The sequence below is a fragment of the Hordeum vulgare genome, chromosome 1H, assembly GCF_904849725.1.
Source record: "Hordeum vulgare subsp. vulgare chromosome 1H, MorexV3_pseudomolecules_assembly, whole genome shotgun sequence".
Lineage (NCBI taxonomy): Eukaryota > Viridiplantae > Streptophyta > Magnoliopsida > Poales > Poaceae > Hordeum > Hordeum vulgare.
The window spans coordinates 246,202,141-246,213,076 of record NC_058518.1 but is presented as its reverse complement, the minus strand read 5'-3'; the positions used below and the strand labels follow the sequence as shown (position 1 = coordinate 246,213,076).

General features: G+C 45.0%; 1 protein-coding gene and 1 non-coding gene across 2 annotated transcripts; both read left to right on the top strand.

The window, feature by feature from the left end:
- The first annotated feature begins 8,133 nt into the window (after window positions 1-8,133).
- Window positions 8,134-9,976, top strand: LOC123429876 (E3 ubiquitin-protein ligase AIRP2-like). Its single transcript, XM_045113855.1, has 5 exons — window positions 8,134-8,412; window positions 8,519-8,660; window positions 8,782-8,851; window positions 8,935-9,157; window positions 9,748-9,976. Exons 1-5 carry the CDS (start codon window positions 8,351-8,353, stop codon window positions 9,959-9,961), a joined length of 711 nt encoding a protein of 236 aa, XP_044969790.1. The 5' UTR covers window positions 8,134-8,350; the 3' UTR covers window positions 9,962-9,976.
- Window positions 9,977-10,163: 187 nt separating this feature from the next.
- TRNAI-UAU lies at window positions 10,164-10,237 on the top strand. Its single transcript has one exon. It is a non-coding gene; the product is annotated as a tRNA-Ile (tRNA).
- Window positions 10,238-10,936: the final 699 nt, after the last annotated feature.

Here is a 10,936-nt window from a genome sequence, read left to right as displayed (position 1 = left end):
TTGCGAGTTTGGTACAGAGTTAGGACAATGTGGAAATTGTTTTGCAACTCATGCCACTTGGAGCACCATAGTGTGATGGTGTGTCCGAACATCATAGTCGCGCCCTATTGGATATAGCGCATACTATGATGTTTCTTATCGAAATACCACTATCGTTTTGGGTTAGGCATTAGAGACAACCTCATTCACTTTAAATAGAGCACCACATAATTCCGTTGAGATGACAACGTAGGAACTATGGTTTGGAGAAACCTAAGTTGTCGTTTCTTAAAAGTTTGGGGCTACGACGCTTATGTGAAAAAGTTTCAGTCTGATAAGCTCGAATCCAAACCGGATAAAAGCATCTTCACAGAATACCCAAAATAGTTGGGTACATCTCCTATCTCAGATCCGGAAGCAAAGTGTTTGTTTCTAGAAACGGGTCCTTTCTCGAGGAAAAGTTTCTCTCGCAAGAATTTAGTGGGAGGATGGTGGAAACTTGATGAGGTTATTAAATCGTCACTTCAACCAGTATGTAGCAGGGCGTAGGAAGTTGCTCCTGTGGCGCCTACACCAATTGAAGTGTAAGTTCATGATAGTGATCATGAAGCTTTGGATCAATTTACTACAAACCTCGTAGGTCGACAAGGTCACGTATTGCTCGAGAGTGATCCGACAACCTTGTCTTGGAGGTCAACAATGAACCTACGAGCTCTGGAGAAGCGATGGTGGGCCCGGATTCCAACAAATGGGTGGAGGCCATGAAATCCGAGAAAGGATCCATGTATGAAAAAAAAAGTGTGGACTTTGGAAGAACTACTTGATGGTCGTAAGACTATTAAGTACAGATGGATCTTTAAAAGGAAGACAGACAATGATGGTGAAAAGTCACCATTAAGAAAGCTCGACTTGTCACAAAGATGTTTCCGACAAGTTCAAGGAGTTGACTATGATGAGCCCGGATTAAGCTATTTGAACATTGAGCATCAAGATCTATAGAGATAGATTAAGACGCTTAATAAAACTTTCAATGAAATGCATGCCTTCACAAGTTTTTGAAGGAGTTCAAAATAGATCGGCAACGAAGGAGTTCTTGGTAGTGTTGTAAGGTGTGAATTTGAGTAAGACTCAAAATCTCGACCACGGCAGAAGAAAGATAAAGGATGAAGGTCGTCCCCTATGCATTAGCCGTAGGCTCTCTAATATGCTATGTTGTGTACCGTACTTGATGTGTGCCTTGCCATGAATCTGTCAAGGGATACAAAAGTGATCCAGGAATGGATTACTGGACATCGGTCAAAATTTATCCTTAGTAGTGGACTAAGCAATTTTTCTCGATTATGGAGGTGATAAAAGAGTTCGGCGTAAAGGGTTACGTCGATGCAAGCTTTGACACTAATCCGGATGAACCTGAGTAGTAAACCGGATTCGTATAGTGGAGCAGTCATTTGGAATAGTTCCAAATGGCGCGTAGTAGCAACATTTATAGGATTACATAGAGATTTGTAAAGCACACACATATCTGAAAGGTTCAGATCCGTTGACTAAAAATCTCTCTCACAAGCAAGACATGATCGAACCCCAGAACTGTATGGGTGTTAGATTCATTACAATCACATAGTGATGTGAACTAAATTATTGACTCTAGTGCAAGTGGGAGACTGTTGGAAATATACCCTAGAGGCAATAATAAATTGGCTATTATTATATTTCCTTGTTCATGATAATCGTTTATTATCCATGCTAGAATTGTATTGATTGGAAACTCAAATACATGTGTGGATACATAGACAACACACTGTCCCTAGTGAGCCTCTAGTTGACTAGCTCGTTGATCAAAGATGGTCAAGGTTTCCTGGCCATAGGCAAGTGTTGTCACTTGATAACGGGATCACATCATTAGGAGAATGATGTGATGGACAAGACCCAAACTATAAACCTAGCATATGATTGTGTCAGTTTATTGCTATGGTTTTCTGCATGTTAATGTGTCTGGTCCTATGACCATGAGATCATGCAACTCCCGGACACCGGAGGAATACCTTGTGTGTATCAAACGTCACAATGTTAATGGGTGACTATAAAGGTGCTCTACAAGTATCTCCAAAGGTGTTTGTTGGGTTGGCATGGATCAAGACTGGGATTTGTCACTCCGTGTGACGGAGAGGTATCTCGGGGCCCACTCGGTAATACAACATCACAACAAGCCTTGTAAGCAATGTGACTAAGGAGTTAGTTACGGTATCTTGTATTACGGAAGGAGTAAAGAGACTTGTCGGTGATGAGATTGAACTAGGTATGGAGATACCGACGATCGAATCTCGGGCAAGTAACATATCGAAGGACAAAGGGAACAACATACGGGATTAACTGAATTCTTGACATAAGAGGTTCAACCGATAGAGATATTCATGGAATATTTAGGAGCCAATATGGACATCGAGGTCCCGCTATTGTTTATTGATCGGGGAGTGTCTCAGGTCATGTCTGCATAGTTCTCGAACCCGCAGGGTCTGCACACTTAAGGTTCGGTGACGTTTCGGTATAGTTGAGTTATAGGTGTTGGTAACCGAAAGTTTTTCGGAGTCCTAGATGAGATCAAGGACGTCATGAGGAGCTTCGGAATGGTCCGGAGGTAAAGATTGATATATAGGAAGTCATGTTTTGGTCACTTGAAAAGTTTCGGGTTCATCGGTAGTGTACCGAGAGTGCCGGGAGGGTACCGGGGACCATCGGGAGGGGTGTCACTCCCCGAGGGGCCTTATGGGCTGTGGGAGGATACAAACCATCCCCTAGTGGGCTGACATAAGCTCCCGCTAAGGCCCATGAGGTTTGAGAGGCAAAAAACCCAAAGGTGGAAAAGGTGGAAAGGGTTTCCAAGTGGAAAGGAGGAATCCTACTCCTAGTAGGATTGGAGTAGGACCCCTCCACCTCCAATTTCGGCCAAACCTTGAGGATTTGAGGTTGCCTCCTCCCTTCCCTCCCTCCTATATATACTAGAGGTATTGAGGGTTTTTGAGACACCGAAAAACAGCCACGTGGTGCCCTCTCTCTAGATCTGTTTCTCCTCTAGTCTAGTTTCAGCGGTGATTAGGCGAAGCCTTGCTGGAATAGCTCCACCACCACCACCACCATGCCGCCGTGCTGGAGAACTCATCTACCTCTCCGCCCCTCTTGCTGGATCAAGAAGGGGGAGATCGTCATCGAGCTGTATGTGTGCTGACCGCGGAGGTGCCGTTCGTTAGGCACTAGATCGGGATGGATCGTGATGGGACCGCGGGACGGATCGTGATGATATCGCGGGACGGGCTTCGATTTGAATCATGAAGATGTTCCACTACATCAACCTCGTTATATACGCTTCCGCTTAGTGATCTACAAGGGTATGTAGATTCACACTCCCCTCTCGTAGATGATCATCACCATGGATAGGTATTGCGTGTGCGTAGGAAATTTTTCGTTTCCCATACAACGTTCCCCAATATCAGGTTCGTCGACATGTTGGGCGGCCTTGCTGGACTTGTTTTACCTTTTACGAAATATCTTGTGCATCGGGATTCCGCTGATGCTTTGGGTTATCTTAGAGTTGAGGTTTTCCACTAAGGAATTCGAGGAGATCACGCGTTTCGTGATCAAGGCTTTCTATGTGGCTTGTGGTAATTTGTGATGGACTAGTTGGAGAACCCCTACATGGTTAAATCTTTCGGAAATTCGTGCCCGCGGTTATGTGGCAACTTGGAAACTTGGTTTAACATCCGGTTCTAGATAACTTGAAGTAAGCTTAATTAAAATATGCCAACTGTGTGCGTAACCGTGACTGTCTCTTTCGTGAGCTCCTTCTCCGACTCAGGACACAGTGGGGTTATGTATGACATAAGTGGGTGTTCAGGATCATGCATTTCATCATCATTAATTCACGTCCACTGTGCGTAGACCATCCCCCCTCTTTTATTCTTGTACTCGTAAGTTAGCCACCTCAAATAAATGCTTAGTCGGTTTCTCCAGACTCACCACTTAACCATACCTCACCCATTAAGCTTTGCTAGTCTTGATACCTTTGGAAATGAGATTGTTGAGTCCCCTGTGGCTCAGAGATTATTACAACACCAGTTGCGGGTACATGCAAAGTGATATTAGACGTGAGTGTGATGATTGTGCTTTTGGAGTTTCTTCTTGTTCTTATTCATCGATCTAGGATGGGTTCCAGGCCGACGACCTGGGATAGCAAGGATGGACGTCGTTCTTTTATCTCTTGTTTTCGTCCATAGTTGAACCCTCCTCTTATTCATGATGATTGTATATTCTTGTATTGATGTGAACTTGATGTAGTTTGTGGCGAGTGTAAGCCAATTCCATATACTCATCTATTCTTTACACGTACTTGTAATGATATCCATTCTTGCAAAACGACGAGATGCGCTTCTATCCCTACCGAGGCCCTCGTGTCAAAATAAGGATAGGATCGCATCTTGGGCGTTACATCTCACCAACTTGATCTCTTATATTGCAATAGGAAGAGGTGCTTTGTGATGGGTTCGATCTTGCGGTGCTCAATCTCAGTGACAGAAAGAGACATGACACGCATGTACCGTTGCCATTAAGGATAAAATGATGGGGTCTATTCCTACACAAATAGATCTTGTCTACATCATGTCATCGTTCTTAAGGCATTACTTTGTTTCTCCATGAACTCAGTACACTAGATGCATGCTGGATAGCGGTCGATGTGTGGAGTAATAGAAGTAGATGCACGCAGAAGCCGGTCTACTTATTTTGGATGTGATGCCTATATACATGATCATTTCCATGAATATCGTCATAATTATTTTCTTTTCTATCAATTGCCCAATAGTAATTTTTCTACCCATTGCTTGCTATTTTCTTGAGAGAAGCCACTAGTGAAACCTACGGCCCTCGGGTGTACTTCACATCATCTATTTGCAATCTCTACTTTGCTATTTGCTTTTCTACTTCATTTGCACTTTTGTTTTCAGTTCTATATTATCAAAAAACCCAAAAATACCTTGTTGTGTTCTATTTGCTACCACTCTTATTTGCATCTATCAATCTATTCTTACTTTACCCATGAGGGATTGGCAACCCCTTCACGCGTTGGGTTGCGAGGATTTGCTATTTGTGTGTAGGTGTTGCTTACATAGTCTTGTGGATCTTCCTACGGGATTGATACCTTGGTTTCTTAACTGAGGGAAATACTTGTAGTTGTTGTACTACATCGCCCTTTAAGCTTGGAACGAAACCAATGCACCCGCGAGGGGCGTCAGTATCCGCTATGTTCTAAGATTAATACTGCTATGACTTTGCTATGCTTAATGCTTGTCACTAGGGCCCGAGTGCCGTGATTTCAGATCTGAACCTATTATGTCTTTATGAATATGCAAGTGTTTTGGATCCTATCTTGCAATTTGTATGCACCTATTACGTGTCATGATCCCATACCCCAAGGTGGAAATAATTGAGATTCTTTCCGATGATTGCCGTAGTTTGAGGAGTACATGTATTCACTATGTGATAATGCTTCGTTCTGGTTCTCTATTAAAAGAAGGCCTTAATATCCCTTACTTTCCTTATGGACCCTGCTGGCACGAGAGGGTAGGACAAAAGATGTCATGCAAGTTCTTATCGCAAGAATGTATGACTAGATATGGAGTACATGCCTACATTACATTGATGAATTGGAGCTAGTTCTGTGTCGCTTTAGTATGTAACTGTTATATAATGAATCTCATCTAAATCATTATCCATCACTGGTCCCATGCCTATGCTTTTCATACGCTGAATCTTGCTAAGTTACTATTGCTACTACTACTGTTACAGTCACTATCAAACTATTACTGTTACTATTACCGTTCCTATTACTATTTTGTTGTGCTACTAAAACTTTTGCTGCACAGAGATACCGTGGGTGAGGTTGAATTGACAACTCAATTTCTAAGACCAATAAATATTTTTTGGCTCCCCTTGTGTCGAATCAACAAATTAGGGTGTAATACTATCCATGAAGACTATTACGACCCCCTATACTTGTGGGTTATCAGCGCCGTAGGTGGAAGTTCCTCTTCACGCGAGGCATGGTGCCGCTGCCCTCGCTCACCGGACCATATCCATCAATGCTGGTGGGCTCGTCCGGCGACGAGGAGGACCAACTATAGCAACAACCCCATATCCTCTCGGAGGCGGCTCTTACGTGAAAAAAATTCGCCCATCAAATGGAGGTAATGGCAGAGTGTTCGCTCCATCAGATAGGGTCAGCGCCAGCATCGTCAGTGTACGTGAAGGAGGAGTCAACGTCCCCGCCGTGCATTCGTCTGAAGAAGGAGCTAGCGTCCGCGCCACACGTCCGTGTGGAGGAGCCAACGTCCGAGCCACGCAACCGCGAACTCCACATCGGCGACCGCGCCAAGCATGAGCTGACACGTGAGTGACTCTGCAGCATGAAGAACGAGCCGGTGTTGCCCCCGCCACACTGCCGCTACACACGGATTGACGAGCCCCCGTCACCACCATGACACCACCGCCGCCCGCGATTGTGAAGCGTGTGGCCGCATCGTCCACTACCTCGGTGGAGGCGGTTATGGCGGTGCCTTCCACTCTCGGGCCATGGTAACCGAGGCGGAGAGTGCGGCGAGGTAGCACGAGCGACACAACCTGTGCAATGTGAGTCGCCGCTCCAGGTTCGCCAAGACGGACGTGGCGCCAAAGTGGGACTGTAAGGACCTTGACCTCGTTGTCGCGTGGATACTCGACTGTTCCTTCACCATTGCGTAGACAACCGCATGGCGCCGCCACCGCAGCGAGGAGTGGTTGTTTAAGGACCACTCCGCCAACGCACGCAATGGCAAAGCCGTCGCTAGGGCTCCACCGATGTTGTCGGCAGTTACCAAGGCGACCCTCCGCACCACATAACAGGAGGTCGAGCGGCTCCTCCGCGAGCGGCAGCCGCCACACAAGGCTGTCACGACCCTCCAGCTCCATGCGCCATTGGAGCGACGACGACGATACGGGCGACGACGGTGTGGCAGGACAGGAACCACGCTTAGGAATTGATCGTCCGATAAATGGTTTAGTTTTTTAATAGTTTTTAGTAAAACAAAAATTGCCTGTCCGATAAATGGTTTAGTTTTTTAATAGTTTTTAGTCAAATATGTATATTATAGTATGTCCGAATTTTATATAAAATATGTCTAGTTTTCATGAATTTCGTCTCATTCATTCAAATTATTTTTAAAATATATGTGGACAACGTTGGATGGCAGCTTCCGACATAAGCGGACGGATGCTGGAGAGGATTAGCGGATCGTTATTGGAAATGCAGTGTATAAGTCTCTAAAACATGTTATAATTGTTTACAAAGGTTGTAGGAAGAAAGAGGGAGTACAAGATAACCATCATAGTGAAATTAATTACAAACATTTGTACCACATGGTAGATGTCATATGCAAATCGAAATTAAGTTTTGATACTCTAGACCGTTAGATAAGAAACTTTGGAGTACTATTAGTATAAAACATTTGCCCCCTCGTCCAAGAAAGAGCCATTGGCTTGCTCCCCAATCATCATTCGCCGAGGCATGTCCCGAGATAACCACAACCTTGCGTGCTTAACCGAACCACCAACCATTCTTTGCCCCGGGTCAAGTGCACCAACCTACCTAGATAAGGTTTTCACGGCCCCACCTTGAGCCGCACCCGGCATCCTAAACCGAGGGAGCCCCCTGATTTCTATCTTCCGCTCCTACGGGACCCACAAATCCACTGCACCTCATCCGGTCCGCCACGAAAAGAAAAATATCCCATCGCCACCACTGCCACTTCGGCCTAGGCTTCTGGGGGACCCATCTGTCCGTGACCAGTTGGTACTTGCAGACCGGGGCACAGCGCCCGTAGGTGGACGTTGCTTCCGGATATTTCTCTGTGGGCCCTGGCCTGGCAGGAAGTCCAACGTACCCGTGCGATTTAGCTGCTTACGGTGACCGGAAGGCCCCACCTTTGGACGGACGCACCTGTCAGGGAGGAAGTGTAAACTTTGTGTCTTTTTGGCAGGTGGACGAGGGATGTCAATGCTCCACTGGATCGCGCAAAGGACTGCCACGCGGGCCCCGTGTACTGTTCCTCGTCGCCTCCCCCTCCCCTCGAGAGTCGAGAGTGGCAACAAAAGGAGGAGTACGGCTCGGATTAGAGTTGGACTCGGCAAAGAGCGCAGCAAAAGTGGAGGGAAAGAAAGAAATCCGCAGCCTAAGGGGGAGGCAGCTGATTACAATCCAGTCCAATCCGATCGCCTCCCGAGCAGACCCGAGCGGAGCGGGCGGGAGGAGGAGGAGGTTTAGCTAAGGTTCTCGCCTGCGGTCGCATCGATGCGGAGGTTCCAGGAGTCCGTCAAGGCCCTCGAGGCCGACATCGAGCACGCCAATGCGCTGTGAGTGCACCGGCCCTCCCCTATTCCCCAGATTTTGCGTGCGCGTTTCGTCGCTTGATGTGCCTCACTGATGAATTTGGTTGCGTCCTCTGCTCCTGGCGTGCAGGGCGTCCGAGTTCCTGAGGGACTACGACGGGTCGTTCATCCAGATGCGGATGGCCTACAGCGCCGTCGCGCATGTCCTCGTCCAGTGGACCGACTGCAGACTCGCCAGCGCGCTCGGCCTCCTCAAGATTATGATTTACAAGGTGCTCTCTCTTGCTAATTCGCTTTCCTCACAGCCCTTTTGCAATCTCAGAGTTTGCTCTGTCCGATTAGTTCTTCTCATCTTGTTGCTTACTGAATTTTGATAAATTTCTGGTAACGCAGATGTACGCGGAGGATCGCACCACGACCCTGCCAAGTTGGGAGAGGGAGGCCAGCATCAGAGAATTCTACGGTAGTTAATTGTCATTACCTCTCAATCCAAGCAAAACCATGGAAGACCCCACATGTTCATCCATAGTGTTTGCGTTTTGGCAGGTATTATATTCCCGTCGTTGCTTCAGCTGCCAAGCGGGATCACTGAACTGGACGACAGGAAGCAAAGGAGGCTGTGCATCGACAAGTTCAAGAGAAGGGATGGCGATTTCTCTCAGGTGGATTTGGAGAGGGAGGTCGAGTGCGGGATTTGTCTCGAGGTGAACGCTAAAATCGTGCTACCCGACTGTACGCACTCCTTGTGCTTGAGGTGCTTCGAAGAATGGTATGAAATTCCCTCTTCTCCCTCATTCGATTGCCTGCAAAAGTCATTGATTCAATCATTTGCACGGAATTTTGTATTGTTGGCTTATACATGTTGCAATTATTCTGTGTTACAAGTGCGCGGAAGTATGTAGTCAAGTAGTTCATCTCCGACGCACGCTTTATTCTACTGATCTACTAATTAACAACCTGTTGCCATTACCAGAACTAACTACAATCTGCTTCGTTTTGGTTACATTTCATGACCCTCAGAAGAAAACGGCGAACTTTTGTAGTTGAACAATAAGTTCCATACATACAGATTATACCGAAACAGAGCTCCAAGATTTATTCAAATTATGAGACACTGATACATACACAAAGCTGCATCATATGTTCATCAGGTTCTGTCAGTAAAATTGCAATGTTCAGCTCAGTGCTTTAATTGCCTCAGCAGATTTGCTTCAGTTCCTAGATGTCATATTGTGTTTGTTTGTCATCGAGCAAAACAACTCCATCCATGCTCTTCCTGCCTAACTTGTTAATGTTCTTCATTTTTATTTGACCACTTGATATGTTTGATGACGATAGCAAGGTCAACTCTCCTCGCAGGAATGCTAAATCAAAGTCGTGCCCCTTTTGCCGCGCCTGTCTCCAGAAGGTGAAGCCGAGCAGTCTGTGGGTGTACACCGATAAACGTGATGTTGTAGACATGGATGCGTTGACTAGGGAAAACATTAGGAGACTGTTTATGTACATAAATAAGCTACCACTTGTAGTCCTCCATGTTGTTGACCTTGACATTTATGAGTACCATAGCAAATAGAATGCCTTGTTCACACTTGATTGTGTTTACCACCGAGTCGATGCCTCCATTTGAGGCTGCTGATTCTGACTTCTTCTAGTCGACAGAAACTAATTACTCCTACTAGTTGTATCGGTACCGAGGTTAGAAGTTTAGAAAACTACTTGGGTAAGAAGTTAGTAGATTCCGAATAATTAAAATGGAAAATATGAAAAATAGCAAAGCTCCCGTAGCTCAGTTGGTTAGAGCGTTGGTCTTATGAGCCGAAGGTCGCGGGTTCGAGCCCCGCCGGGAGCAACACACACTTGTAAGCGCTTAGTACAAAAAGATCCTGGGTTGTTTATTCTTTTTAGTAAGAATGGACGCACCGTGAGTTCCTATGAACAGTAAAATATGAAGCATGTTTTTGGGTGAGGAGTACAATCCAAAAAATAAAACCAGATGCCTCTTAGTTGGTAAAACTCCTGTTTTCACAAAGATTTATACTATATACCTCTCTTCCTAAATATAAGTCTTTTATATGTTTCATTAGAAAATTCTATATGGATGTATATAAACACATTTTAGAATATAGATTCACTCATTTTGTTTGTATGTAGTCCCCTTATGAAATTTATAAAAAAACTTATATTTAGGAAAAAAATACTAAATATGGACACGATGTTGAGCTGAGGTGAACAATAAAATCCAAAAATAAGTGTAAAAGATAACATGATGTTGAGCTCATGTGAACAAGAGAATATCAAGCATAAAAACGAGCCGGCTTCCGTAAGAAGAACTCATGTTTCAAAAAAGAGTTATAGTATACATGATCTTGAGTTGTTTATTTGTTCTTTTTAGTAAAAATGGACGCAGTGTGAGTTCTGATCAATAAAATTAAAATAAATAAATATGAACAATGTTTATGGGTCAGCAGTACAATCCGAAAAGTAAAACCAGATGCCTCTTAGTTGGTAAAACTCCTGTTTTTACAATGGTTTATACTATACCTCCGTT

What these genes read in the sequence shown, in the direction of transcription:
- LOC123429876 (XM_045113855.1), top strand. Translation starts at nt 8,351, where the DNA reads ATGCGGAGGTTCCAGGAGTCCGTCAAGGCCCTCGAGGCCGACATCGAG. An exon ending in ATCGAGCACGCCAATGCGCT is followed by an intron (nt 8,413 to 8,518) that starts GTGAGTGCACCG and finishes CCTGGCGTGCAG; the next exon opens with GGCGTCCGAGTTCCTGAGGG. An exon ending in TTGAGGTGCTTCGAAGAATG is followed by an intron (nt 9,158 to 9,747) that starts GTATGAAATTCC and finishes CTCTCCTCGCAG; the next exon opens with GAATGCTAAATCAAAGTCGT.